The following is a 22,500-nucleotide window of genomic DNA, read 5'->3' as shown; positions in this document are numbered from 1 at the left end:
TCCCTCTCTCTCCCTATTTTCTCTCTCACTCCCTATTATCTCTCTCCCTATTATCTCTTTCTCCCTGTTTTCTCTCTCCCTCTCTCTCTTCCTATTATCTCTCCCTCTCTGCCAAGTATCTCTCCCCCCTCTCTCTCTTCCTATTATCTCTCTCTCTCCCTATCACTCTCTCCCTATTGTCTCTCCCTCTCTCTCTCTCCCTATTATCTCTCTCCCTCTCTCCTTATTATCTTCCCCTCTCTCTATTCCTATTATCTCTTTCCCACTCTCTCTTTCCCTATTATATATTTCCTTCTTATCACTCTCTCTCTCCCTATTATCTCTCTCCCTCTCTCTCTTCCTGTTATCTCTCCCTCTCTCTGTATTATCTCTCCTTCTCACTCCCTGTTATCTCTCTCCCCCTCTCCCTATTATCTCTTTCTCTCCCTGTCTTCTCTCTCCCTCTCTCTCCCTATTATCTCTCCCTCTCTCTCTCTCCCTATTTCTCTCTTGCCTCTCTCTCTTTCTCTCTTGCCTCTGCCTCTCTCTCTCTCTCTCTCTCTCTCTCCCTCTCTCTCTCCTTCTCTCTTGCTCCCTATTATCTCCCCATCTCTATCCCTATTATCTCACACTCTCTCTCTCCCTATCATCTCTCTCTATTACCTCTCTCCCTCTCTTTCCCTATTATCTCCCTCTCTTTATTATCTCTCTCCCTCTCTCCCTATTATCTCTCACCCTCTCTCTCTCTCTCTCTCTATTATCTCTCTTCCTTTCTCTCTCACAATTATCGCTCTCCCTATTATCTCTCTCCCGCTCGCTCTCTCTCCCTAATATCTCTCAATCTGTCTCTATCTCTTTCAATCTCCCTATTATCTCTCTCCCTCTCTCTCTCTCTCTTAGTATTATCTCTCTCTCTCCCTATTGTCTCTCCCTCTCTCTCTCTCTCTCTCTCTCTCTCTCTCTCTCCCTATTATCTCTCTCCCTCTCTCCTTATTATCTCTCCCTCTCTCTCTTCCTATTATCTCTATCTCTCTTCCCCTCTCTCTCTTCCTATAATCTCTTTGCCACTCTCTCTCTGTATTATCTCTCCCTATTATCGCTCTGTCACGCCCTGACCTTAGTTATCTTTGTTTTCTTTATTATTTTGGTTAGGTCAGGGTGTGACAAGGGTGGTTGGTTTAGTTTTTATATTGTCTATGTGTTTTTGTCCTGTCTAGGTTATTTTGTATATCTATGTGGTGTTAGTATGTATAGGTCTAGGTCTATCGTGGCCTGAATTGGTTCCCAATCAGGGACAGCTGTTTATCGTTGTCTCTGATTGGGGATCCTGTTTAGGTTGTCATTTTCCATTTGGGTTTTGTGGGTTATTGTAAATGTGTAGTTGCCTGACAGCACTCGTGTCTTATAGCATCACGTTCGTTTAATTATTTTCTTATTTTGTTTAGTGTTCATCGTGTAAATAAAGAAGAATGTATTGTTATCACTCTGCGCCTTGTTCTCCTCGTTATGATGAATGTGACACTCTCTCGCTCACTCCCTGTTATCTCTCTCCCCCTCTCCCTATTATCTCTTTCCCTCTCCCTCTCTCCCTATTATCTCTCTCCCTCTCTCTCTCCATATTATGTCTTTCCCTCTCGCCCTCTCCCTATTATCTCCCTGCCTCTCTCTCCCTATTTTATCCCTATTTTATCTCTCCCTCGCTCTCTCTCTCCTTATTAGCTCTCCCTCTCTCTTTCCCTATCATCTCTCTCCCCCAATCTTTTAATATTATCTCTCTCCCTCCCTCTCTCGCTCTCTCTCTCCCTATTATCTCTCTCCCTCTTATCACTCTCTCCCTCCCTACATCTTTCCATGTTATCTCTCTCCCTCTCCCTATTATCTCTCTCCCTCCTTCTCTCTTGCTCCCTATTATCTCTCCATGGCTTACTCCCTCTCTGCTTCCCTATTATCTTCCACTCTATCTTTCTCTATTATCTATTTTCGTATTATTGCTCTCTCTCCCTATTATCTCTCTCCCTTCTCTCTCTTCCTATTATCTGTATCTCTCTTTCCCTATTATCTCTTTCCTATCTCTCTCTCTCCCTATTATCTCCCTCCCTATTATCTCTCCCCCTCTCTCTCTATTATCTCTCCCTTACTCTCTCTCCCTATTATCTCTCTCCCGCTCTCCCTATTATCTCTCTCCCTCACTCTCTCCCTATTATTCCTCTCTCGCTCTACCTAGTATCTCTCCCACTCTCTCTCTCTCCATATTATCCCTCTCTCCCTATTATCTTTCTCCCTCTCTCTCTCTCCATATTATGTCTTTCCCTCTTGCTCTCTCCCTATTATCTCCCTGCCTCTCTCTCTCCCTCCCTCTCTCTCCTTATTTGCTGTCCCTCTCTCTCTCCCTATTATCTCTCTCCCTCAATCTCTTAATATTATCTCTCTCCCCCTCTCTCCCTATTATCTCCGTACCTCTCTCTCGCCCTGTTATCTTTCTCCCGCTCTCTCTCTCTCTATCATCTCTCACCCTATTATCTCTCTCTCTCCCTCTCTCCCTAATATCTCTCCCTCTCTCTCTCCCTATTATCTCTCTCCCCCTCCCCTATTATATATCCCCCTCTCACCCCTATTATCTCCCTCCTCTCTCTCTCCCTCTTTCTCACTCTCTATTATCTCTCCCTCTCTCTCCCTATTTTCTCTCTCACTCCCTATTATCTCTCTCCCTATTATCTCTTTCTCCCTGTTTTCTCTCTCCCTCTCTCTCTTCCTATTATCTCTCCCTCTCTGCTTCTTTTATCTCTCTCTATTGTCTGTCTCCTTCTCTATCTCCCTATTACCCCACCCTCTCTATCACTCCCTATTATCTTTCTCTCTCCCTCTCTCTCCTTATTTACTCTCTCCCTCCCTTATTATCTCTCTCCCTATTATCTCTCTCTCTCGCGCTATTATTTCTCTCCCTCTCTCCCTCCCTAGTATCTCTCCCTATCTCTCTCACCCTATTACCCCTCTCTCCCCCTCTCTCCATATGATCTCCATATGATCTCTCTCCCTTTCTCTCCCTATTATCTCTCCCTATTATCGCTTTCACTTCCTATTATCTCCCCCTCTATCTCTCCCTTTTATCGCTTCCCCCTCTCTCTCCCTATTATCTCACTCACTTCCTATTATCTCTCTCCCCCTCTCTATTATCTCTCTCCCTATTATCTCTCTATCTCACTATTATCGCTCTCCCTCTCTCTCGCTCTCTCTCTATTATCTCTCCCTTTCTCTCTCTCTCCCTCTCTATCTCTCCCTATTGTCTCTCTCCCTATTATCTCTCTCCCTCTCTCTCTATATTATCTCTCTCTCTCCCTATTATCTCTCTCTCTCCCTATTATCTCTCTCCCTATTGTCTCTCACCCTATCTCCCTCTCCCTCTCTCCCTATTATCTATCTCACTTCCTATTATCTCTCTCTCTCTCCCTATTATCTCTCTCACTTCCTATTATCTGTGTCCCTCTCTCTCCCTATTATCTCTCTCACTCTATTATCTCTCTACCGCTCTCCCTATTATCTCTCTCTCCCCCTCTCTCTCTTATCTCTCTCCCTTTTATCTCCCTCTCTCTCCAAATTATCTCTTTCCTTATTATCTTCCTCTCTCTCTTGCTCTCCCTACTATCTATCCCCCTTCATCTCCCTATTATATCCCCCTTCTCACTCCTTACCTATTTTCTCTCTCTCTTTTATCTCCCTTCCCCTCTCTCTCTCCCTGTTATCTCTGTCACCTCCTATTATCTCCCTATCTCCCTATTATCTCTCACACTTCCTATTATCTCTCCCTATTATCTCACCCTCTCCCTATTAACTCTATCCTTCTCTCTCCCTACTATCTCTGTCCCCCTCTCTCTCCCTATTATCTCCTTCACTCTCTCTCCATACTTCCTATTACCTCTCTCCCTCTCTCTCTCTCCCTATTATCTCTCTCCCCCTCGCTCTCTTCCTATTATCTCTTTCACTTCCTGCTTTCTATCTCCCTCTCTCTCTTTCTATTATCTCTCTCTCTCTCTCTCTATTATGTCTTTCCATCTCTCTCTCTCTCTCTCTCTGTATTATCGCCCTCACTCTCTCTCTCTCGCTATTATCTCTCTCACTTCCTATTTTCTCTCTCCCTCTCTCTCCCCTATTATCTCTCTCACTTCCTATTATCTCTCTCTCTCCCTATTGACTCTCTCCCTCCCTCTCCCCCACTCTCTCTCCCTATTTTCTCTCTCATTTCCTATTATCTCTGTTTCTCCCTCTCTCTCTCCCTATTATCGCTCTCCCCCTCGCTATCTTCCTATTATCTCTCTCGCTTCCTGTTATCTATCTCCCTCTCTCTCTCCCTATTATCTCTCTCCCTATTATGTATCTCTCTGTCTCCCTATTATCTATCTCCCTATCTCTCTCCCTATTATCTATCTCCCTATCTCTCTCCCTATTATCTATCTCCCTCTCTCTCTCCCTATTATCTATCTCCCTCTCTCTCTCCCTACTATCTCTCTCCCTCCCTATTAGCTCTCTCACTCTTTCTATAGGTTTTTGTTTTTCATGTGCACCTTTTTAAACAGTGATAGGCTATCAGGCCTCCTCTGTTGATCCACCCTCCCCTTCCCTCTCCTCGCTCTACATGATTAATATTTTTTTATTTTACCTTTATTTAACAAGGCAAGTCAGTTAAGAACAGATTCTTATTTACAATGACGGACTACCAAAAGGCAAAAGGCTTCCTGTGGGGACGGGGGCTGGGATTAAAAATATAAATATATGACAAAACACACATCACTGATGGTGCCTGTCAGGTCTCCACAGAAACTATATTTAAATCCAAACCAACTGCTAAGCTTCTATGTTAAGCATTGCTATTATACTGTGCCCTGGCTGGAATTATTGGTTGTTTATAGAGCAAAGCAAAGGTCAGAGGTTAAGGTATTGAAGCGAACCAGTCCCTGGTGTGTTTTTGTATGTTAGCATGTGAATGTGTATTTTGCTCTGACCCCAACCCCCATGTGGATTTAGTCCCCATTCCATTTAGAAAAGTAAACAAGATGTGACGTCATACGCGGTTCCTCACCTGTTATCACAGCCACCATCCCTTTAACTAGCTTCCTGATCCCCACTGTGGGCATAGAAACAGTCCCTCCCTGTCACTAGGGACAAGGACAGTGGTTAATGATTAGCTCAACACACTTCAATGACTCAATGTCACAAACACATTAGTGTGAGGCAGGCTCGCGTTCTTGTAATGTCTTGTATGTGTGTGTGTGGTAGGTGTATGTGTCTATGGATGAGAGGGGGGCAATTGGCAAACAAACAATGTGTATTTTCTCAAGTTTCAAGTGTTATTATTCGTAGTAAATGTTTAATTTGTTTCCTAAATGCTTCACTGTCTGTAAAGGAGAGGCTAATAACGCTGATAAACTGCAGTGTTTCAGTTATTTATGGTGAAAATGGCTTTATAGAATAACAAAAGAAATGACAAGCTAAGAGATAACGAGTGAGGGAGAGATGAGAGAGAGAGAGAGAGAGAGAGAGAGAGAGAGAGAGAGAGAGAGAGAAAAGCCACAGGGAGGGGATAGGGATGAGTCAGCAAACACCATTGACCGGAGGGTGCAGTAACCTGGCAACCAGGAGATATATATTTTTTTAAAGCTAACGACATCGTGAAGGCTTTATCTATTGGACATATAAGTACCATTGAAGAAAATTCCTATCAATTGTAAAGCACACATTCTTTGAATTGAAAACCCCTAAAACTCCAGTTGTCTGATTGGTTTGTAACTTGTCTCATGTCGTCTAACGCTGTGTCCTCCTATGTGTCCCCAGGCCGTGTGTCTCTGGTCAGGAACACTGTTCTGAGAGTGAAGGGGCTCCTCATGGAGGACCAGGGCCTGTACGAGTGTCGCATCCTCCTGTTGGACCAAACCACAGACGAGACCCACAATGGGACCTGGACCCTACTGTCTGTAACTGGTGAGAGGAGGGGCTGGTGGTGGGGAGGGGCTGGTGATGGGGAGGGGCTGGTGAGAGGAGGGGCTGGTGGTGGGGAGGGGCTGGTAATGGGGAGGGGGATGATTTGACAGCCATGGAGCCCTATTATCCTCACCCTTCCTATCCTACACACACACTCCCTCTATCTCTCTCTGACCTCTCTCTACACACACCCTCTATCTTTCTCTGACCACTTTCTCTACACACACACCCTCTATCTCTCTCTGTCCTCTCTCTCTACACACACCCCCTCTATATCTCTTTGTTCTCTCTCTCTCTCTCTCTCTGTCTCTCTCTCTCTCTCTCTCTCTGTGTGTGTTCTCTCTCTCTCTCTCTCTCTCTCTCTCTCTCTCTCTCTCTCTCTCTCTCTCTCTACACACACACCCTAAATCTCTCTCTGTTCTCGCTCTCTCTACACACACCCCCTCAATCTCTCTCGGTTCTCTCTCGGTTCTCTCTCTCTCTCTCTCTCTCTCTACACCCCCCCAATCTTTCCCTGTTCTCTCTCTCTCTCTCTCTCTCTCTCTCTCTCTCTCTCTCTCTCTCTCTCTCTCTCTCTCTCTCTCTCTACACACACACCCCCTCAATCTCTCTCGGTTCTCTCTCGGTTCTCTCTCTCTCTCTCTCTCTCTCTCTCTTTCTCTACACCTCCCCAATCTTTCTCTGTTCTCTCTCTCTCTCTCTCTGCACACACCCCCTCAATCTCTCTCGGTTCTCTCTCGGTTCTCTCTCGGTTCTCTCTCTCTCTCTCTCTCTCTCTCTCTCTTTCTCTACACCTCCCCAATCTTTCTCTGTTTTCTCTCTCTCTCTCTCTCTACACACACCCCCTCTATCTCTCTCTGACCTCTCTCTCTACACTCACACTCCCTCACAATCTCTCTCTGAGACACCCCGCCACTCTCCTGCCACGCAGATATTTGGTGAGGTGAGCGAGGAGCAGGAGAGGAGAGAGGACCAGGAGAGGAGAGAGGAGGGGAGAGGAGCAGGAGAAGAGAGAGGAGCAGGAGAAGAGAGAGGAGCAGGAGAGGAGAGAGGAGCAGGAGAGGAGAGAGGAGCAGGAGAGGAGAGATTAGGGGAGAGGAGCAGGAGAGGAGAGAGGAGCAGGAGAGGAGAGGAGAGCAGAGGCATTTGGGCAGATTAGCCAGGCACATGGCCTGTGGTGTACCGTCAAAGATTTGCAGGTTCACATCTAAGGCCATTGTCTGATGAGGTTTAAGACTCCTTGGCAGGCGCACAGTGTCAGGGAGAGCTTTACTCACTCACTGGAGGACTGTACATTACATGATCGGCCTCTAAGTGATGTTTGCGTACCCCAGTTCAATAGCCTTTAGCCAATTTAACTTTAAACAGGGTCAAGCCTGCTGATTCAGCTTTGTTGTTTATGAGACCTTCAGCTCTCTCTGGGAAAGGGATTGACGTTGTTGTGTTGACTGTCCTTGTTGTTGTTCTGTAGCTCCTCCTATTTTCACCAAGACCCCTCCCCCTGTCCTGGAGGCTCTAGTGGGGAATTCTCTCTCTCTAGCCTGTGTTGCTCGTGGCAACCCACCACCCACCATAACCTGGGCTAAAGATGGTACTCTGATTGGAGGAGACAAAGTTGAGGTGAGGAGTCATGGTTCAGTCTTCAAGGCTAAACAACAAAAATATATAAAAAGTTAATTTCACCACTACAATCCCACATTGCAATCTCTCTCGCTCTCAATGCAAACTTTATTGTCCCTGCAGGGAAATTCATTGCTCTCTTGCTCTCGCTCTTTGTCTCTCTCTCTGTATCTCAGCTGCTGAGTGGGACGTTGTCTCTCAGAGCAGTGAGCACGGAGGCCGGAGGACGGTATGAATGTCTCGCCACCAACACAGAGGGCAATGTGACTCATGTTACAAAGCTGAAGGTCAAAGGTCAGTCACTGTCTGTTTGTTTATGAGTTTCCTGTCTACAGTTTCCCCCTGGGTCATACTAGGAGAATAGAAAAATCTAGCACTCTGTCCTTATTTTCTCCCAATCTTAGTCACTGGAATCCCCACTGGTACACAGTGAGCCATACAATCTCCCATCACTTTGTCTAGTGTTACCCAAATCCTCTGTTGAGTGTAGTGAGGCATTATCGCCATCTAGTGGTGAATGGGAGTTCTTGCATTACAGGGGAATCTGAGGATTTATGTAGTGTTCTTTCTGTGGATGTTTTTCCTCATGAATCTCACTTATGCAATACAATATGCTCCATTTATTTGAAGCCATGCTATGTTTATGCCCAGTGACGTCAATGTGACGAGGATGTGCCGTTTAGCTTTGACACCTGTTTGGATTATAGTATGGCTTTGATTTCTGGCTGTAGTAACTTTTTCAAAGCCTTATGTAAGACCGTAAAACAGACCTTCAAGCAAATCCTCTAAACATTTATCTCAATCAGCCATAATCTACCAACATGAAAAATGTTGCTGTGTCATGCTGTGTGGTAGTGTTGCTCTCACCAGATAACTGATTGGATTTGAGATATCTTGCTAATCTGCGATGTCCTGCTAAGTTTGATCAAGGAAAGAAATCCCTTATCTCTTCTATCTGGTCTCAAACAGGTCCTCCAGTTATTGTTATCCCCCCGAATAACATGGCCCTCAACATGACCCAGAATGCCCTGCTGCGGTGCCAGGCCGTGGCTGATCCCCCCAACATGACCTATGTGTGGCAGAGGCAGGGAGAGAACGTCCATCACATAGAGTAAGTTTGGTGTGTTTTGTCACGGCTTCTTCATATTGGATTTGTGTGTTTACATGGGATTTTTGCGTTTGTTATGATGTTTCTAATGTGGCGTTTGCTTTATTTGAATGTCCTTCATGGGTTGTGTGTCTGAATGTTTATGTTTTTCTTTGTTGTTAGGCCTCTAAAATCCCGGGTGAAGATCATGGTGGACGGCACCCTCCTCATCACCCGCATCACCCCAGACGATTCTGGGAACTATACCTGCATGCCCACCAATGGCCTGTTAACTCCGCCAACTGCTTCCGCCAGTCTCACTGTGAGACGTAAGTGTCTATGTGCTGATGTCTTCATCTCTAATCTTCAGTCCCCCACGTCATTATACAAATCCTTCCTATCCATCTATCAATCAATCCATCCATCATTTCATTTGTTTCCTTCCTTCCTCGCAGACCCTGCCCAGGCTCTCCTGATGCCTCAGCAGACGTATCTCCCCACAGACCTGGGGGGTCTGGTCTCCTGCCCTGTGAGAGCCCAGCCCCTCCTGCTCCGTGTTGATTGGACCAAGGATGGACAGCCACTGGATTTGGCCATGGTAGAGGGATCAACCTGATATCTACCCATATCTTCCATTTCCATAAGGAATCAATATGCCATGTAGACCTAGTGCTCAGAAGAGAAAATGTTACCATTCAAGAGAGATATATGAACATTAAGTTGAATTGAAAAACTGTTGAGAAGTTCTCTGACCTCTCACTGTTTTATCCAATCAGTACCCAGGATGGACGCTGACGTCTGAAGGCTCGGTGTTCATGGCAGCTGTCAATGATGATGCAACAGGCGTGTACAAGTGCACCCCCTACAACAGCTTCGGGACCATGGGCCAATCAGGGCCCACGACAGTCATCCTACAGGTCAGTGTGCACACAGTTTTCTAGCACTTTATTAGACAAATGACCCTTTATTTATCCTCGAAATGATGTGGTAAAATGGTAATTACACAATAATAACTTTCGAAATATTGCTTTGTTTCTTAGAAAATGAACTAGAATTCCCAATTTTTACCACTTTGTTTCCTTGTAAATTGCAAGTAAATAACAACTATGTGGAGACAGTACTTTAAAATAAAGTGCTACCCAATTATCTGCCTCTTTCAGTCCAAAGGGAGAGCTCATATCTGAGACAAGTAAGGAGTTTTAGAAAATATATTTAGATGATCTTTTTTTCTCTCTTCTACTTGTCAGTCTGTGACATGAATTGAGTTCAATGTGGCCTGATTACAATAGCTCCTGTATGGCAAGGTTAATTGTTGTGCTAATCCTTTTGTGAATAGGTAGTAAATAGGTTAAGATGAGGTTAATCTTGGCTAAAGCTAAAGGTAATCTACTGTTTCACTCGCTTTCTCTAATTGTGACAAAGTCCTCGTCTAAATGACATGGCTGGTTGTTTTGTTCCGACCGGCAGGACCCCCCGTCACTCAACGTGTCTCCCCGAAAGGTGTATCGACAGGAGGTGGGGAGGACGCTTGTTATCCCCTGCCAGACCACTGGAGAGCCAGCCCCTACTGTAACCTGGAGCAAGGTGAGTGCATTTCAATACGCTCCACAGCAAATGACTGTACTCCACTGACTACTTGAGTCAACAAGCACGCACACAGGCCTGGCAACATGTGAACAAGATAGTATGAACTGTGGACATGCCCTGGAGCAGAGATAGCTATTATTTAACACACACATGCAAGAAAGAACATATACACACTCACACTCGCACACACACACACACACACACACACACACACACACACACACACACACACACACACACACACCTTTCTGGACAGACGGGGACAAACAAACTCTTCACTGATTGCAGTTCAGCGATCAGCCCAGTTTGTGTGTCCGGTCTCCTCTCTGTCCTCCCTGTCTGTAGGTTGCACCTGCCACACTCTCTCAGTACTCTGTAGCAGCCAACGGCTCCCTGCTGCTGCTTCCTCTCACTAAAGACCACCAAGGGGAGTGGGAGTGCAGTGTTACCAACCGCGTGGGAACTGTCAAAGCCAGCACTCTCATCTCAGCGCTGGGTGAGTGGAACAGACAGATTGACTGACACACATCTAAGTCATCTTTATTAATGTAGCTAATATGTATTCATGACATTATGGAACCTCACCAGTGTATTACGAATGCGTGTTGAACAAGGATGCAACTCTTATTTCATTTTCTATTCTCTTCTTCCTTCTCTCTCTGTGTGTCAGGCACCAGTCCCCATGCTGCCACATTGGTGTCTGTGTTTCCAGGGGTCAAGCAGGCCAATGTGTCCTGGGAACCAGGCTTTGATGGGGGATACCCCCAGAAATTCACTGTCTGGTGAGTTGTCTACTCTTCTAGTCTCTGTTCTGTCTCCCTCTCTTCTCTGTCTGGTGAGTCGTCTACTCTTCTAGTCTCTGTTCTGTCTCCCTCTCTTCTCTGTCTGGTGAGTCGTCTACTCTTCTAGTCTCTGTTCTGTCTCCCTCTCTTCTCTGTCTGGTGAGTCGTCTACTCTTCTAGTCTCTGTTCTGTCTCCCTCTCTTCTCTGTCTGGTGAGTCGTCTACTCTTCTAGTCTCTGTTCTGTCTCCCTCTCTTCTCTGTCTGGTGAGTCGTCTACTCTTCTAGTCTCTGTTCTGTCTCCCTCTCTTCTCTGTCTGGTGAGTCGTCTACTCTTCTAGTCTCTGTTCTGTCTCCCTCTCTTCTCTGTCTGGTGAGTTGTCTACTCTTCTAGTCTCTGTTCTGTCTCCCTCTGTGTAACCATAGCAGCAACATATTAATATACTGTATTGAACGTCAGTGGAGGACAGATCATCATCAGCAGCAGGGGTAAACAATCACAAACAGGGAAGCAGACATATTGTATTGACATAGACGGGTACAGAACACAGAAATCCACAAACAGTAATTACCGATGCCAGATAGAGCAACGTTTGAAAGAGAAATCACTGGGAGAATGATGCGGTTCAACTGTCCTTTTTCAAGCAGTTTTCTTTTACAAACCCTGCCTCATCTCGTGAAAATGATTATATTATAGAATATCTATGTTGTCATTTAGATCTGTCACATGGAGCATAGAATGCATTGTGCAGTCTCTTCATCTGTTATAGTGCATAGAATTTGCACACACACACATACACACACACACTAGGGCTGTACCTGGTTACTGAGATTTACCACCCAAAACCACCCCCTTTTCGCATGATTAATAACTATGAGAAACCGGTAAGTTATAATCAATTATTTATATCAACAGCATGATGTGAAATGAAACTGTTCAATTATATGCAATGTCTAAATGTCATTTCTCTTTGCTTATTTGAGCTGTTCTTGCCATAATATGGACTTGGACTTTGACCAAATAGGGCTATATTCTCTATACCACCCATACCTTGTCACAACACAACTGATTGGCTCAAACGCATTAAGATGGAAATAAATTCCACAAATAAACTTTTAACAAGCCACACCTGTTAATTGAAATGCATTCCAGGTGACTACCTCATGAAGCTGGTTGAGAGAATGCCAGAAGTGTACAAAGCTGTCATCAAGGCAAAGGGTGGCTACTTTGAAAGATCTAAAATATATTTTGATTTGTTTAACACTTTTTTTGTGTACTGCATGATTCCATATGTGTTATTTCATAGTTTTGATGTCTTCACTATTATACTACAATGTAGAAAATAGTAAAAATAATGAAAAACTCTTGAATGAGTAGGTGTCCCCAAACATATGACTGGTACTGTATATATATTTTTAATTGCAACTGCATAGTTTTAAAATAGCCTATCACTCAAATATCGTTGCTTTAAATCAGAGCATGTGTGAGCAGTCTTCCTCTCTCTCTCTCTCCATCAACTCCCTTCAAATTGCATCGAAAATAGATCCTCCTGTTCAAAACCATTCGATCTCCGTGGAGAGAAGTGAAAGCCTTCTGATTCTAATTCTAGTCCTATATTTTTCAAACATGTAATTTGATTGATGACGATAAGGACAACAAAATATATTGCATTTAACTGTTGAAAGCGAGGAAGGAACAAAAGCAACAATAGCTAAAGAGGAGGAAGGAACATATTAATAACATTTTAGCCACCGCTTATATCTAAAGCAGCTTACAGTTGTGAGTTCATACATTTTCATACTGGCCCTCCGTGGGAATCGAACCCACAACCCTGGTGTTGCAAGCACCATGCTCTACCAACTGAGCCTCACGGGATCTTATGAAAGGTAGGCCTACATATGCCTATGAACAAGGTGCGTAATTCCAGTCCATGTAATACAGTATAATAGAATACAGTACAGTAATGCAGTTTTTATTAGCCTACTGGAGCTAGTTTCATTTATTTACCCAAGAGAGCATATATCTAGCTACGTCTATGGGCTTTTATGTTTTTCTGTTGTGCGTGATGTGCAGTAGCCTATATCATATACTGTACTGTAGGCTATTGGATAACAGCACAATCATTTGGGCTTGGGCTCATAAAATATCTTTAATGTAGGGCTCATAAAATGTATTATATATATGGTTCATCAGGCTCAGGTAGCATCAGGCTTGAATTTTCGATCAAATCTCTAATCAAATTCAGACATAGGTCTATGTACATGCTTGTAGTGAAATGCTTGTGCTTCTAGTTCCGACAGTGCAGTAACAAATAAATCTAACAATGCCCCAACAACTACTTAATACACACAAATCTAAAGGGATGGAATAAGAATATGTACATGTAAATATTTTGATGAGCGATGGCCGAGCGTCATAGGCAAGATGCAATAAATGGTATAAGATCAGTAGAAACATATGCACACACACACACTGGTTGTCTCTCTTTTCTCTTCATTTTTTTATTCTATTTTTTCTTTCTCTCTCTCTCTCGTTCCCTATTCTTTTTCTTTTTTCTTTCTCTCTCCATTCACTCCCCCTCTCCCTCTCTCTCCGCAGGTTGAAGCAGATGTCTGTGGGTGACAGTGGGGAGAAACAGGAGTGGCTCTCTGTGCCCGTGCCCTCCTCCTCTGGCTCCAGTCTGCAGGTGACGGGGCTGGTCCCTGACACAGAGTACCAGTTCAGTGTCCTGCCACACAACAAAGTGGGCACTGGGCCTTTCAGTGAGATCGCCACCGTCCGAACTCTGAGTCAGTACCCGTTGTGTTGAGAACCTGGATGACATTGTCTACTCAAGGCTGCATGCCTGGAGAATTAGGCATTTTCTTTTTTTTCCCAAAGTAGAGGTATTTCTTTCTAAGGCTGTTCTGCTTTACACCATCAGATACACTCCCAAGGAGAGCGAAACTAGAACCGCCCACATCGCTCTTAGCCAATCAGAGCTTGGCAGGTATAGTCCTGCAATGGTCTCCTGTGGTTCAGTTCCCGCCCATCACTGGATTTGTCCTCCAATCTCGCGCAGAGCAAGGGGAGTGGTTCATTCTAGATGAGGACATCAGTGCCAATAGAACTGTGATGATCGTTCCAGGTCTGCGCAAGGTAACCGCCAGTCCCTGTTACTCACTCCCTCTGAGACCAATCAACAGATATCATCCCCTGCTTTAGCTGCCTTAGAGACATTTATATTGGTTATGAAAATCAAATCAAGCTTTATTTAGATAGCAAATTTCAGACATGGAATGCAACACAATATGCTTCACAGGAAAAGACTAATAAAAACAATGAAAATAAAAACTGAAAAATGGACAATAAAAACTGAACCATCTAAAAGCACCCAAAGGAAAGTAAGGCTAAAAAGGTATATTTTAAATATGTCCACAGTGTTGGCCCCCCTCAGGTTCTCTGGCAGGCTATTCCAGAGGCAGGGGCATAGTAACTAAAGGCTGTCTCTCCATGCCTCTTGGTCCTAGGCTTTGGGATAGTTAAAAGGCCAGTGTCAGAGGACCTGAGGGACTTACTGGGTACATGACTTAAAAGCATGTCTGACATTTATTGTGGTGTACAATCGTGGATTGATTTAAAAACCAATAGAATAATCTTAAAACGTATTCACCGGCAGCCAGTGCAGAGACCTTAAAACTGGTGTTAAAGGTGCTATCTAGAACCTAAAATGGTTCTTTGGCTGCCCTCATAGGAGAAACCTTTAAAGAACCATTTTTAGTTCCAGGTAGAACATTTTTGGGCCCAGGTAGAACCCTTTTGGGATCCATAAAGAACCCTTTCCACAGAGGGTTCAACATGGAACCCAAAAGGGTTCTCCTATGGTGACAGCTGAAGAACCGTTTTGGACACCAATTTGTTTACATCCTAGTTAGTAAGAATTTCTCATTTGCCAAGCTAATCCTTCCACCTGACAGGTGTGGCATACTAAACAGCATGATCATTACACAGGTACACCTGGGGTCTGGGGACAGTAAAAGGCCGCTCTAAAATGTGCAGTTTTGACACACAACACAATTCTACAGATGTCTCAAGTTTTGAGGGAGCATGCAATTGGCATGCTGACTGCAGGAATGTCTACCAGAGCTGTTGCCAGATAATTGAATGTTCATTTCTCTACCACAAGCCGCCTCCAATGTTGTTTTAGAGAATTTACCAGTACGTCCAACCGGCCTCACAACTGCAGACAATGTGTATGGTGTTGTGTGGGTGAGCGGTTTGAGGACGTCATCATTGTGAACAGAGTACCCCATGGTGGTGCTGGGGTTATGGAATGGGCAGGCATAAGCTATGGACCACAAACACAATTGCATTTTATTGATGGCAGTTTGAATGCACAGAGATACCGTGACGAGATCCTGAGGCCCATTGTCGTGCCAGTCATCCTCTGCCGTCACCTCATGTTTCAGCATGGAAGCTGAAAATGTCCCAGTTCTTCCATGGCCTGCGTACTTACCAGACATGTCAACCATTAGACATGTTTGGGATCCTCTGCATCAATGTGTACGACAGCGTGTTCCAGTTCCCGCCAATATCCAGCAACTTCCCACAGCCATTGAAGAGGAGTGCGACAACATTCCACAGGCCACAATCAACAGCCTGATCAACTCTATGCGAAGGAGATGTGTTGTGCTGCATGATGGTGGTCACACCGGATACTGACTGGTTTTCTGATCCACACCCCTGCCTTTTTTTTCAGGTATCTGTGACCAACCGATGCATATCTGCATTCCCAGTCATGTGACATCCATAGATTAGTGCTTAATTTATTTATTTAAATTGACTGATTTCCTCATATGAACTGTAGCTCAGTAAAATCTTGAACATTGTTGCACGTGTGTTTGTATTTTTGTTCAGTATATATCCTTCCTCCCCTCTCTGTCTGCCTCCTTTGTCCCTCTCCTTCTCTTCCCTAAATCTGAATTCAGATGATCCTGATTAGCATTCCAGGCGCTATCCCATGTTGACAAAGTGTGGTTTCATCCCCCTACCCCTCCATCCTCCGTGTATGTGTGTCTGTGTCTGTGTGTTTGTGTGTGTGTGTGTGTGTGTGTGTGTGTGTGTGTGTGTGTGTGTGTGTGTGTGTGTGTGTGTGTGTGTGTGTGTGTGTGTGTCTAGGACTCTGTGTACGAGCTGCGGCTGATGTCCCGGCGAGGGGTGTTGCTGAGCGAGCCCAGTCCATCAGTTAACGTCTCCAACATGGGTTAGTGTTTCAGGCTTTGGAGCCAGGGAAAGTTAGGCAGGCAGCCTCTCTCCTCTCTGTTCCACTGGCACCACATAATTAGAACAGCCCTCTGGAGAATACTGGTCTAGTAGGAGTCTGAAATATTGCAGCTAATAATTTTGTTAGAATTAGACCATTGTCTGGCTTTTTTAACATGATATTAATATTTCATCATGGGACATATTGAAGACCAATATAACAGAGGTAGACATCAGGCTTCTATTCTGTCATGCAGTATCTTGGGGGAACTGCCCTAGTGTATCTACTGTAAGGGAATGAATGCATTGTTAACATTTGGTTGTGGTAAATCTCTGTCTTATGGATGCTGATGTTGTGGTCATTCCACAGGGATGGATATGTACCCTGCCAGTTCCCGCCTCCTGGAGTTTGTACCCAAGCCGTTATTGGCTGGAGTGATGGGAGGCGTTGCCTTCCTGTGTTTGGCCCTCATCCTGGTCCTGGGGACAGTGTGTATCATCAGTCACAAGAGGGACCAGCGACGCAGGAAGAAGAGGAAAGATGGTGAAACATTATCAATGAACTAATTACATGCACTATGAGCACCACGATACAGCAGATAGAGGTCCTCCAATACTCTTTGATAAATCATAGTTCAGAGCATGGACATGAAGCCATGCTTGTCAACTCCATCCCGCTTTAGTTGTAAAATATATTCATGTCGTTTACATTGCGGTTAATTAGGGTCATTTCTCAATGATGTGGCTGATTATTGTGCCGGTAATTAACTTTGAGGGATGGCCAATTGCTGTGCCTCCAGCCATTCTTGTCTGCTTTGAATGGGCTCGAATTATTGGGCTTGATTTTGTTTTCTCAATGATTTCCTTTCCATGGTGACTGTGTCATTGTGAATGATCATCTTTCCCTCCCTGCCCTTTCAGATCTCCCTCCTGCCATCTGTAAAAGCCATCTCTCAACGTAAGTTCCCTTTAATATTAATTGTTTTCCTTCTCATTGCCATTTTGTTTTACTTAAGATGAGTTTTTTTTCTGACTTTCAGAAGATTTTAAAGTATCATACCCAGGCATCGCCTTTGTCTTAATGTCATTTTCTAAACATCTTAAGACGTCTTCACGACGTGTCTGTAGACACATTTTCATTTTTCCAAAGACATTGGGTTGGGTAGGTTACCTCCTAAATGTAATCCGTTACAGTTACTTGATACCTGTCCAAAACTGGTACCCAAACTCAGTAACATAATCTGATTACTTTCAGTTACTTTTATATTACTTTCCCCTTAAGAGGCATTAGAAGAAGACAAAACATATATATTACAAATTGAATGACATCTATTGCAGGATAAATCAAAGTTAGAATTCACATAGCTGGTTATGTAAGCTTCTTCTAACCAATTGCTTTCTAATACAGATAATATTAAGATTATTAGGTTAAAAACCAAAGTCTGTCAGATTTCCAGTCATTCCAATTAATTTAATAACCCTTGATCTTAAAACATAGGACTTAGAAATATGAAAGTTTAGATTAGCCAAATTGTTTAGCCTACTTTTGTTGTCATGGAGGACGGATTGGGCTCATTATTTCAAATTGAAAATAAATACTGATCTTCCTGGAATGGTATGCTTTGAGCATTACCGAAAAGTGCTATTTGCATGTGAAAAATGAATGCCATATGCTGAATTTGCTATAGCCCTATTGTTTACGTTTTTGTAGGTGACACTTTGATACCTCAATAATTTGCAGCTGTTTAAAGGGCGAATCCACAGTTGAAACAACCACAAATGGCTACCCCGCCTCTGTTTTGGTAAGAAGTTGAGGGATGGGCCTGGAGAAATGTAACCACTCTCAGATTAATAGACAGAGCTATGGATGCAAGGACTGACCATCCATGATATAACAATTCTTTTTTTAACCATGTTTTAAATCTATACAGTGTTTGTTTACATTGATAATGTTTACAAACATTAGATAAAAACAAGCTCATATTTTGCGTTCTCATGGAATGTGACAGTTGAACTAAACTCATGATGCATTAAGTTATAAGTTATATTCTTCAAAAATCAATTGGTATTTGCCATTAATATATAAATCCAAACTACAGGTTGCCCCTTTAAGTCTATCAAAAGTGTGTGAATTTGAGCATGTGTCCGTTAGACCTATACACCTATTCTTTTTGAATCAGCACGATTTAGATTGAGCAATAAAAGCCCCACTTGTGGTCTTCTTAAATAAAACTTGTTTTTGACAGTATGTAGCAAAATACAAAGGAGGAGTTTACAAGTTAGGAACTCCCTCAAAATTGTATTTCATAATCAAATTCAATCAATCAAATGTATTTATAAAGCCCTTTTTACATCAGCAGATGTCACAAAGTGCTATACAGAAACCCAGCCTAAAACCCCAAACAGCAAGCAATGCAGATGTAGAAGAATGGGTGCTAGTAAGAACTACCTAGAAAGGCAGGAACCTAGGAAGAAACCTAGAGAGGAACCAGGCTATGAGGGGTGGCCAGTCCTCTTCTGGCTGTGCCGGGTGGAGATTATAAGAGTACATCGCCATTAAGGCCAGATTGTTCTTCAAGATGTTCAAACATTCATAGATGACCAGCAGTGTCATATACAGTGCCTTGCGAAAGTATTCGGCCCCCTTGAACTTTGCGACCTTTTGCCACATTTCAGGCTTCAAACATAAAGATATAAAACTGTATTTTTTTGTGAAGAATCAACAACAAGTGGGACACAATCATGAAGTGGAACGACCTTTATTGGATATTTCAAACTTTTTTAACAAATCAAAAACTGAAAAATTGGCCGTGCAAAATTATTCAGCCCCCTTAAGTTAATACTTTGTAGCGCCACCTTTTGCTGCGATTACAGCTGTAAGTCGCTTGGGGTATGTCTCTATCAGTTTTGCACATCGAGAGACTGAAATTTTTTCCCATTCCTCCTTGCAAAACAGCTCGAGCTCAGTGAGGTTGGATGGAGAGCATTTGTGAACAGCAGTTTTCAGTTCTTTCCACAGATTCTCGATTGGATTCAGGTCTGGACTTTGACTTGGCCATTCTAACACCTGGATATGTTTGTTTTTGAACCATTGCATTGTAGATTTTGCTTTATGTTTTGGATCATTGTCTTGTTGGAAGACAAATCTCCGTCCCAGTCTCAGGTCTTTTGCAGACTCCATCAGGTTCTCTTCCAGAATGGTCCTGTATTTGGCTCCATCCATCTTCCCATCAATTTTAACCATCTTCCCTGTGCCTGCTGAAGAAAATCAGGCCCAAACCATGATGCTGCCACCACCATGTTTGACAGTGGGGATGGTGTGTTCAGCTGTGTTGCTTTTACGCCAAACATAACGTTTTGCATTGTTGCCAAAAAGTTCAATTTTGGTTTCATCTGACCAGAGCACCTTCTTCCACATGTTTGGTGTGTCTCCCAGGTGGATTGTGGCAAACTTTAAACAACACTTTTTATGGATATCTTTAAGAAATGGCTTTCGTCTTGCCACTCTTCCATAAAGGCCAGATTTGTGCAAGATACGACTGATTGTTGTCCTATGGACAGAGTCTCCCACCTCAGCTGTAGATCTCTGCAGTTCATCCAGAGTGATCATGGGCCTCTTGGCTGCATCTCTGATCAGTCTTCTCCTTGTATGAGCTGAAAGTTTAGAGGGACGGCCAGGTCTTGGTAGATTTGCAGTGGTCTGATACTCCTTCCATTTCAATATTATCGCTTGCACAGTGCTCCTTGGGATGTTTAAAGCTTGGGAAATCTTTTTGTATCCAAATCCGGCTTTAAACTTCTTCACAGCAGTATCTCGGACCTGCCTGGTGTGTTCCTTGTTCTTCATGATGCTCTCTGCGCTTTTAACGGACCTCTGAGAATATCACAGTGCAGGTGCATTTATACGGAGACTTGATTACACACAGGTGGATTGTATTTATCATCATTAGTCATTTAGGTCAACATTGGATCATTCAGAGATCCTCACTGAACTTCTGGAGAGAGTTTGCTGCACTGAAAGTAAAGGGGCTGAATAATTTTGCACGGCCAATTTTTCAGTTTTTGATTTGTTAAAAAAGTTTGAAATATCCAATAAATGTCGTTCTACTTCATGATTGTGTCCCACTTGTTGTTGATTCTTCACAAAAAAATACAGTTTTATATCTTTATGTTTGAAGCCTGAAATGTGGCAAAAGGTCGCAAAGTTCAAGGGGGCCGAATACTTTCGCAAGGCACTGTAATAATCCACAGGCTGAGATCTGCAGAATGCAGTTGTTGCAAGAGCACGTCTTTCACTGGCTGTTCACAGGTTGCAAAAACAATAATTGATAGGCAGCTTAAACTTCTTCAATTCAACCATTATTGGGTTAAAATACACATCTACATTTGTGAACAACCATCCACAACAACCATAATCCGTAAGGCACAAATAACTAAATGAGAGAGCAGCAGTGTGATTCACATCAATGCGCTATGTAGATATCAATAATTAGTGATATCCGTATATCACCCGTAGGCTACACCACTGCTGTCGTCCTTACCTCCAAGCGTTTACTAAAGTTGGATGAACTGTGGATGCCGACAGCAGTCGCACCATTCGAAGACATAGCTTGGACTGTAGCCTACAAAAGCCTTTTCCTGCTCTTTCCCTTCAATCCATCAAACACATTTGGTGTATCATCATAGTGTTCTCTGACTTGTGGTCAGACTGGCTCAGGTGGAACAAACTTGAACTTGGGCCTTTTTTCAATGCTGATTGGAATGTCATTGAGAAAACAGAGAAGTGTCAAAGATTTGTTGTCGCAAATATCCTTTCTGAATTTAAAGTAACCCTAGAAGTAATCATCTAGTTTTTCAAAAGTATCTGTGATCTATGATCTATTTTTGCTGGTAACGTAACAGATTACAGTTACAGTCTTTTGTTAAACTGTTACATGCAACGGGTTTCATGTAATCTGTTACTCTCCAACTGTTACATGCAACGGGTTTCATGTAATCTGTTACTCTCCAACCTTGCTTAAGATGTCTCAAGATGTCTTCACAAAACATCTCAAGACAATGGTTGGGGAAGACTCAGTAAAGTGGCCCTTCGACCTGATGAATATTCCCTGTTCTCTCTCTCATCCATCCTTAAACCTTTCTCTCTCTCTCTTGTAGCGGGTCACTTGCTACCAGTCCAGACAGTGTGCTGAAGCAGAAACTCCTCCAGTCCCACTCCCACTATCCTGGCTCCACCTCCCGCTCCTGCTCCTCCTCCCAGTCGGACCACTCCTCTTTCGACAAACCCAGCCGCAGTGAATACCATGACCAGTGCCAGCAGCTGCTCTCATGCCCCCCACCACCTCCTCACTACGCCCCCCACCACCACCTCCCCAGGACAGGCTCTTCTCCAAATTCCCCTCTAGAGTTCATCTTCAGAGGCGCTGACGGTCTCTTCATGATGCAGCCCTATGACCAGGCCTCTGTCCACATTTCCCACAACATAAGATCCCTGAGGAAAGACTTCCCACAATCCACTGAGGTCCAGCTGTCAGTGTCCCCCTGTGTGAGGAGGGAGCCGCCATTGGTCCTCTCAGTGGACCTTCCCCCCTGTGGTGGATCTAACCCCAACCCCACGACCATGGTCCGGGCCATGGCCAAACACCTTTCCCTCCATGGACGATTCTACCTGGATGGGAAGAAAGACAGTTGTGCTGGACATCCAGGCGAGAGTAGTCCCTACTCGGACAGTAACTCAGACATGTACCCTCAGCCAAGCCTGGAGGAGAGCAAACAAGGATACCTATCACTAAAGCGGGCCGTCCAGCCTGCCATTGCCAGCACCCTGATGCTACAGATGGAGCATGAGAGGGAGACCGGCAACCTGAGCAGGTGTCTGAAGCTGGCCCGGGAGAGGGAGGAGCTGGAGAGAAAGCTACGGAAGTACACACTGGAGAGGAACGCTACTTTAGATGGGAAGAGCAAGAGACCAGGCATAGATGAGGAGAGTTGGAGAGAGACAGAAAAATGTGATCCCATATGGAAACCTCAGGAAAGCACCTCCCTACAAAATCACCCCCATCACTGTCATCCCCAGGCCAACTGGGGGAGCTCTAGCATGGCCAAAAGGCCCTTGTCCCCATCTTATATTCACTGGGAGGCCAGCCCTCTCACCTCAGCCACCAGCCTGGTCGCAGCCCTTCACACCACCTCTGAGAGGACAGTGACCCTCCACTGTGACCCTGCAGTCACT

General features: G+C 44.1%; 1 protein-coding gene across 1 annotated transcript in view; it reads left to right on the top strand.

The window, feature by feature from the left end:
• Positions 1 to 22,500, top strand: part of LOC110509868 (protein turtle homolog A) — an 80,966-nt gene that overhangs the window by 51,434 nt on the left and 7,032 nt on the right. The window contains exons 4-19 of the mRNA XM_036968165.1: positions 5,806 to 5,952; positions 7,424 to 7,572; positions 7,749 to 7,866; positions 8,542 to 8,683; positions 8,843 to 8,988; positions 9,115 to 9,257; positions 9,436 to 9,576; positions 10,127 to 10,243; positions 10,592 to 10,742; positions 10,917 to 11,028; positions 13,626 to 13,816; positions 13,951 to 14,165; positions 16,185 to 16,269; positions 16,639 to 16,812; positions 17,190 to 17,226; positions 21,426 to 22,500. The exon at positions 21,426 to 22,500 is cut by the window's right edge and continues 1,544 nt beyond it. Of these exons, the coding sequence (XP_036824060.1) occupies positions 5,806 to 5,952; positions 7,424 to 7,572; positions 7,749 to 7,866; positions 8,542 to 8,683; positions 8,843 to 8,988; positions 9,115 to 9,257; positions 9,436 to 9,576; positions 10,127 to 10,243; positions 10,592 to 10,742; positions 10,917 to 11,028; positions 13,626 to 13,816; positions 13,951 to 14,165; positions 16,185 to 16,269; positions 16,639 to 16,812; positions 17,190 to 17,226; positions 21,426 to 22,500 (3,143 nt within the window). The remainder of the gene's footprint in view (positions 1 to 5,805; positions 5,953 to 7,423; positions 7,573 to 7,748; positions 7,867 to 8,541; positions 8,684 to 8,842; positions 8,989 to 9,114; positions 9,258 to 9,435; positions 9,577 to 10,126; positions 10,244 to 10,591; positions 10,743 to 10,916; positions 11,029 to 13,625; positions 13,817 to 13,950; positions 14,166 to 16,184; positions 16,270 to 16,638; positions 16,813 to 17,189; positions 17,227 to 21,425) is intronic.

Source organism: Oncorhynchus mykiss, chromosome Y, assembly GCF_013265735.2.
Source record: "Oncorhynchus mykiss isolate Arlee chromosome Y, USDA_OmykA_1.1, whole genome shotgun sequence".
NCBI classification, from domain to species: Eukaryota; Metazoa; Chordata; class Actinopteri; order Salmoniformes; family Salmonidae; genus Oncorhynchus; species Oncorhynchus mykiss.
The sequence above is the reverse complement of the archived record's forward strand: the minus strand, read 5'-3'. Positions and strand labels throughout refer to the sequence as shown.